This window comes from Macrobrachium rosenbergii, chromosome 21 (genome assembly GCF_040412425.1).
Source record: "Macrobrachium rosenbergii isolate ZJJX-2024 chromosome 21, ASM4041242v1, whole genome shotgun sequence".
In the NCBI taxonomy this organism is placed as follows: domain Eukaryota; kingdom Metazoa; phylum Arthropoda; class Malacostraca; order Decapoda; family Palaemonidae; genus Macrobrachium; species Macrobrachium rosenbergii.
In genome coordinates this window covers 22,830,388-22,838,143 of record NC_089761.1, presented here as the reverse complement: position 1 = coordinate 22,838,143, position 7,756 = coordinate 22,830,388, and the positions used below count along the sequence as shown (strand labels likewise).

Below are 7,756 nucleotides of genomic sequence, written 5' to 3'. Positions count from 1 at the left end.
TAAGTTCTCTCTCTCTCTCTCTCTCTCTCTCTCTCTCTCTCTCTCTTCTCTCTCTCTCTCTCTCTCTATATATATATATATATATATATATATATATATATATAGATATAGATATGTATATATATGTATATATACATATATATATGTATACATATATATATATATATGTATGTATGTATGTATAGAGAGAGAGAGAGAGAGAGAGAGAGAGAGAGAGAGAGAGAGAGAGAGAGAGAGAGAGGAACCTATATATATATATATATATATATATATATATATATATATATATATATATATATATATATATATATATATATATGTATATATTATATGTATCTTATATAAGCATTATGATTATTTAATATAAAAAATCGTGTTTAGCATTATGTTGACTTTTCAATATTTTATTTTTTACTTCTTGTGTGAAAGATAATTTCATTCGGATATGACAGGATATGAAATCCATGTTTTCTTGTTGATTTCTAAAAAAAGGCAGGTTACCTATAGCCTTTTTTCAGTTTTACTTCTCTTCTTTTACAGTTTCTGTTTTTCTTTTGTTTTTTTTTTTTTACTAAAAAAAAGTTCGGTTGCTGAAAAGTAGTAGTCTGCTTTTCTTTTCTTGTTCCATCCACACTTTTCTTTGTTCCTGGAAACTCCATGATTCTTTGTATGTTTGTCAGTATACAGATTTTTATATTCTTTGTATGTTTGTCAATATAAAGATTTTTATTGGTTTTATCAGGTCGCAACGTTTTTCTTAGGGGAGTTTATGCTTGCGGTTTGGGAAGAGTAGTCGTTTGGTACAGTATTTTCATTCATGTTGTTTTTTATTATTATTATTCTGGAGACTTGTGAAATGTGGTGAATGTCATAATATCAGAATAAACTGATATTTCCCTCTTTTAGTCCGTGTTTTCGAAACTTGGAATGTGGCTTATTATTAAATGAAAAAATAGATGGAATTTTCATTGACAGGGATTCTTGTAAGAGCAGTGATTGTTTTCATGTAGCTGTGAAGAAGGAATGGTATTTATTGCTTATATTTTTCTTTCCGCTAAGCAATATTCTCGTAAGATATTCATTTACTTTTTTAAATGTGACAGGAATCTGGATAATATATATTATCACAAGAGACATGATTGATTTTTGAAAATTTATCAAAAATCGAAGTATTGTTTTGTAAGTTTATAAGAAATTATTGTTTCATCGTATGAGAACGTAGCCTGTCTGCCGCAGGTAAGTTTAACAAACTATATTTTGATGAAGGTATTGAGATACTTCTTCGACGCTGATGTATAATTGTAAAATTAATATGCAATTGATTAAATCTGCCATATATATCCTGTACATCTCAAGTCCTGTTTTCACCTAAGGGGGATAGTAAGAGAACTGAAAGCAGTTTTGGAAGGAGTCGCCTAAATAAATTCCCCCCTTTCAGGAACAAGAACAAGATGAAAGTATTGACTTTAAAAAATGAAGTTATTTAGTAGAAATGCTGATTGTTGGAAAGTGAGAAAGAGGGAAACACTTAGTTACGAAAGAGGTGATGCTGTTGAATGCGCTTCAGAGAATACAAGAATGCATTGTTTTAATAGTTAAATACATCTTAGTAGCTGACGCCGAATTCTTTACACGGAGCAAAGAGTCAAGATAGAAATACCAGTTTTTAAAAAATGAGTTATAGATTTAATATTATTTAGGTAATTAACATTTGCTTTAATCCCTGAGTTAAGGCGGTCCTTAGCTGGACTTCAGCTCGGTTGCCGTGTCTTTAGGGGTAGGGGGGAAAATTGGGACCCGAGGAGTGTTTGGTTAACCTGCCTGGTTCTTTGTAGCCTTTAGGCATTACGTAAACCCCATGTTCCCGAGTAAACTTATCGATAGTGGCTGTGCAAAACAGTATTCTAGGTTTTTAATTCCACCTGGTTTAAGTTACCCGCGTGAACTAATGTGATTGTAATTAATGGTGCTCTTTAAGTAACAAGCCTTTTGTTAACAGTATATGATATTCATCTCTCTCTCTCTCTCTCTCTCTCTCTCTCTCTCTCTCTCTCTCTCTCTCTCTCTCTCTCTCTCTCTCTCTCATACACACTCAAGATTTTGTGTTTCGTTTTTTTAATGGCTTGGTTAACGTAACGAGGCTTTTGTTAACAGTAACTGATCTCTCTCTCTCTCTCTCTCTCTCTCTCTCTCTCTCTCTCTCTCTCTCTCTCTCAATTTTGTCAGTAATTTCGTTATTAATGGCTCGCTTTTAGTAACAAGATTCTTGTTAACAGTAGCTGATCTCTCTCTCTCTCTCTCTCTCTCTCTCTCTCTCTCTCTCTCTCTCTCTCTCTCTCTCTCTCTCTGTCATACACACTTAATCATATACTGCCGGAGGCATCGACCGTGCCCTAATTGAGTAACAAATAGAGCCGTAAGACGCATGCATATGCACCGTGACTTTTATGCGTCCATCTGTATGCATATGTAGAAGGCAGATCCGTTTGGGGAAACGTTAGGTTACGGAGATGCAAGGGAGTTGGCCCTCCCTCATACATACATACAATGTAATTCCGGAGGCCTCGAGAGTTCTCTGTATGCATGGATTCACCGTGACAACGGACATTGCACAGCCTTCGCCTGCGCTATGCAAATTCTGCCCTAAACAACTTTCGAAGTAAGTTGTCACGCGGGGCAAGGCTGCCGCTCTCTCCGTCTTCTGCGGTTTATGCATAGCACTTGCACTTGCTTGGGTTGGAGGGATGGTGGGGGTTGGGGTGGCGGGTTGGAACAGGTGCTTGTTTCCTATTCCCCAAATCTCGCTCTCTCTCTCTCTCTCTCTCTCTCTCTCTCTCTCTCTCTCTCTCTCTCTCTCTCTCTCTCTCTCTCTCCGTGTGAAGTTTTAGTTAGAAAGTTTACATGTTTGTAATATAGTTGATCCGTTTGAGCAGGTTGTGAGTATATATATATATATATATATATATATATATATATATATATATATATATATATATATATACATATATATTTATATATCTACATATACATACACATCAAACATACATACATATACACATACATATTCTTTACACACACCTCTCTCTCTCTCTCTCTCTCTCTCTCTCTCTCTCTCTCTCTCTCTCTCTCTCTCTCTCTCTATATATATATATATATATATATATATATATATATATATATATATATATATATATATATATATTTATATATATAAACAGTATATATTTTGTCATGTAAGTTTATTTTATTCTCTGATTTTTAAACACATTATACTCTTCGTCATTATACTCTATCCATTTCTCCTGCATCCATGTTGTCATTTATCGTCGGAAATTCCTCGTGATCATAGTCGCGCAAACAGCTTACTCTGAAATTATCTTGTTCCCTTCAATTGCTGTTGGACTAGCATTATTTAATCTTCGTACAGTGCAACTCCATTGTCTGAAATTCCTCTTAAACATCGCAGGGCGGTCATCATGCACGCCATTGCAAAGGTCTGGCCTCGTGAGACTCGGAAGGGCCATCCGTCACGGAGTCAATCTCTTTATGCGAGTCAGGCGGTCGTTACAGCGTCAGTTTACAAATTAGGCTCCGCGAATCAGCATGGGCCGTCAGTCTCACCTGTCCAGGTGTCGGATTAGCCCGCCCATGCGACGAGACGTTTATGAATAACCGTGTTCATGTGTCCATTTGTCGACGGGTCCATTTTCATAGTGCTGCCGTCGAAAAGTCAGTCTGTGTCTGATTATGGGATGACGCCGCGGGTGATCCGGTGATGTAAGTGACGTGGAAATGATGTTCGACGTGCTGCTAATGAGGTGTTCGAAACGTTATTGTGTTTGATTAGGGAATCGGGTCTTGTGGATGTCAGGTGAATGATGTTCGACGTGCTGTTGATGGTAGATTTAGTGTTTCCTCACCAATGCAGTGTATTCATGTAATGGTAAGGGTGTGTAACTTGCCCCCAGTGAGCTGTGATTGGGTGTTTGTCGTGGCTTGTATGGCATCACAGTGGACTGTGTAAATAATTATTACGTTAATAATTTTCGTATTTCTTTAGTGAATGTTGTTTTTGTATTAGCAAACGGAAGGAAAATATTTTTATATTTTAACGTTTTAAATTTTCTTTTTCTTTTTTTTCTTTCTGCAAATAACGCATCTTACTTCTTTAAAACTCGAAGTGTGTCTTTGTGTGTAAAAAAGATTAGTTGTTAAAATAAACAGCTGCATCGGCCTAATTTATTTTGCAATAAGTCTCTTCAGTCTTTCTCACTATTCTCATTTCTCCAGTATTAGTGTTCAATGAAATTTTGCCAATATTCACATTTAGTCAAAAGAATTTTCACGTCGATCTGAATCTTATGCATTTACTTTCCTACTAGGCACTATCGGGCTGTAAGTCAAACGCGGAGAGTAAATCCCGTAGAGATTTTGAGGCTTTCCTCTTTGCGTTTGCCGTGCTTCCCTATGCTGTATCGCACTGTGCTGTAGTACAAGAATTAATGTGTAAGATTTCGAATTACTTTAAAGTTTTTTAATCTAAAAATGAACATTGGCCAGGTTTCATCAGACACTACTATTAAAGAAAAGAGAATGATTATTCGAAGGATTGAAAAGACGTCTTACAAAATCTATTCGGCTTATCCAGCTGTTCTTTTGACAGAACTTGTTTAAAAGAAAATATATTCCCTCCATGTGAAAAAGATAATATTCATATTTGAGAGTACTTTCATACGTAATTAACCATGAATGAGATGACCTGTTAACATAAATTACGGAATTTTTTATTTTCAGCTGTCTGGCAAGACTTCAAAGTCCAAGCTCAAGGGTCCCAGGCGTTTGTGGGCGGTTCGGTGCTTCTCAAATGCTTCGTTCCTCCCAGCTTCGCCGCCCATGTGACGCCCACGGCTTGGGAGACGCCTACCCATACTATATACCCCTCTGTTTCCCCAGGTAAGGCCTTAACTTATATATTCTTATAATATTGTTTCCAAACGAATTTTTGCTTTGGGTGATTCTGCTCTCGTTTCCTATTGATTTCCACAGTCCAGTTGAATAGTTTTTAGTATTCTCTTTTGTTAACGATTCTAGTTCTAACTACATTTTATTTATATATATATATATATATATATATATATATATATATATATATATATATATATATATATATATATGTATATATATATATGTATATATATATATATATATATATATATATATATATATATACATACAGTATTGTGAAAACTAGACAGAACATTTTATTACATAAACTTTCAGGTGGATAACCTCATGTACATATATATATATATATATATATATATATATATATATATATATATATATATATATATATATATATATATATATATATATGTATGTATGTATGTATGTATGTATGTATGTATGTATGTATGTATGTATACATATATATATCGTAAATATATAATTTATATACTGTATGTATACATATAAATATGTATATGTAAGTTTATTAATTATATGTCAATAAAAATGCGGGGGGGGGGGAAGAGAGAGAGAGAGAGAGGAAATTTAAACCTATAGTGTTTTATATTGCCTGATCTCAACCTTCACCGTAACAACATTGGCCAGGGGTCCCTCTCCCCGAAAACATCCCCATCCTCATGGAAGTGACCCACCCCCTTGGCGACGAGGTGAGTTGGAGTTGAGTCGGCGGCCTGGCTCTGTGGAATATGACCTCAAAACCGCAATATTAAACTGATAAGAATAGAATAGAGGGGACGGGGTCGGGGATATCGTGTGGGGCGGTGGGGGTTGGGGGAGGGCAGTCTTCCGTTCAAGAAGGGCATATGACGCTGCGGAATGTTTGTTCCCCCAACGTCGCTGGTTTTCAATTAAGTCTTGGTTTTCGTTTGTTTACTGCAAGATCTGGTTGAGAGTTTGTATCGGTGTTTATGTTATTGTTTTCTCTGGCGGCGAGGATGAGGAAATATCAAATGGATGGATGAGAAATGTGCTATTCCTGGTTAGACTAAGAGGCTTTTGGAGTGGGGTGTTTTTTTGTTTGTTTGTTTGGATGAGACTCTTGGCCACTGGTTTAGTATTTGTATTATTTTGACTTTGCAAGGCCCTGGTGTTTTTATTTTCTTATTTTTGGTCTTTTTTTTATTTGCCTATGTGATAGCTTTGGGCCTTTTTTTTTTACAGTAGGGTCTTTATAATGTTATATTTCTGTTTGGTTGTTGGGTCTTAATGAAATACGGTCCATCTAGTGAAAGGACTGACGTCACTCCGTTTTCGTGTAATATTTTCCCATTAAAATTTCGACAGGAATTTTAAATATATCAACCATACAGTAGTACTCGCACAATGACAACTTCCATGGGCGAATGTTTTACCAAATGTCAGCAGTCGAATTTTGTTTTCTTGAGGTGCAAGTTCTGATCCCGACCTCTTGAGTGCCTGTCAGTATTGCCTTGTGTTTGCTTGCCATGAAACGTGATTAAGCAGTACGGTATTTAACGGTAGCCTCAGTAAAGACAGACAGCCTGTTTTTTGTCATTTACCAATGAAATGCGCCGCAAGCATCAATATTCTCCGTTGACAAATAGTGCACGAGATCCTCCATCCATGAACGCGCACCCTTTCGATTTCTTCACATTAAGACCATAATAAATGAAAATTGACGCCCATGTCAGGATTCGAACCCGCAACCTCATTCTAACATACAAAGTTCGGGTTCGACTCCAATCCTGCCAAGGACGTCAGTGTTTCTTCATCTATTTCTTGTCTTGGTTTTAGACTTTGTAAAGACCCTACTGTAACAAAAAGGCCCAAAGCTATCACATAGGCAAATAAAAAAAAGTGACAAACGTATCCAAAGAATGAGAAGAAATCGAGGAGGTAAGAGGTCATTGTGGCTGTCAGAAATACACATGTATCTGTTGAAACATGAATACATGATGAAAATGGATGATATCCACGGACACTGAAAAGAATGGAAAGTCAAATGCTATCCCAGGCGAACAGCCTTCAGCAGGAAGTTGAGTTTCTTAAAGGGCATGGCGACTGTAGACTACGATATTGTTATGGGGCCGTCAAAGCCCATAAACCTGACAACCCAATCGAGCCCATAATATCCCAAACGACATAGCTAAGATCCCAAACTATATCTTAGGCCCCTACATCCTCGCAGGATACTCACTGAAATCCTTCGTTGAATTCATTGACATCCTAACCACTGAACGTAATGAAGACAGCATGGGCCCGGGGATATCCTAGATAATGTCTACAGATCTAAAAGGACTCCCTTCCAATCCCTTTTAAACTATTAAGGGAGACACTAGTGTTGTGCACAATGGAGGCTTCAGTTCCTCGTTGGGAGAGTCGGTAGAGTTGTGGGCTATCACTCGCTAGGCCCGAGTTCGAGTCTCCGGCCGGCTAATGAAGAGTTTGAGGAATTTATTTTTAGTGATAGAAATTCATTTCTCCCTATAATGTGGTTCGGATTCCACAATAAGCTGTAGGTCCCGTTGTTAAGTAACCGGTTGGTTCTTAGCCACGTAAAATAAATCTAATCCTTCGGGCCAGCCCTCTCTAGGAGAGCTGTTAATCAGCTCAGTGGTCTGGTAAAACTAAGGTATACTTAACTTTAACAATGGAGGTCCCTTTCCTCTCACACATTGGAGAAATTTTACAAGTGGTTGGTTTTGCAATGGGATCACCCGTAGGTGTTCGCTTTGCCAACATAAACATGACCCCCTGGGAAACAGGA

General features: G+C 37.0%; 1 protein-coding gene across 9 annotated transcripts in view; it reads left to right on the top strand.

The window, feature by feature from the left end:
- The window catches only part of LOC136849810 (cell adhesion molecule Dscam2-like), a 427,710-nt gene that overhangs the window by 235,467 nt on the left and 184,487 nt on the right, over positions 1–7,756 (top strand). For all 9 annotated transcript variants that reach the window (XM_067123251.1, XM_067123249.1, XM_067123246.1 and 6 more), the window contains exon 4: positions 4,795–4,953. Coding sequence is in view for 7 of the 9 variants with exons in the window: in XM_067123249.1 (XP_066979350.1) it covers positions 4,795–4,953 (159 nt within the window). In the remaining 2 variants the exon portion in view is untranslated. The remainder of the gene's footprint in view (positions 1–4,794; positions 4,954–7,756) is intronic.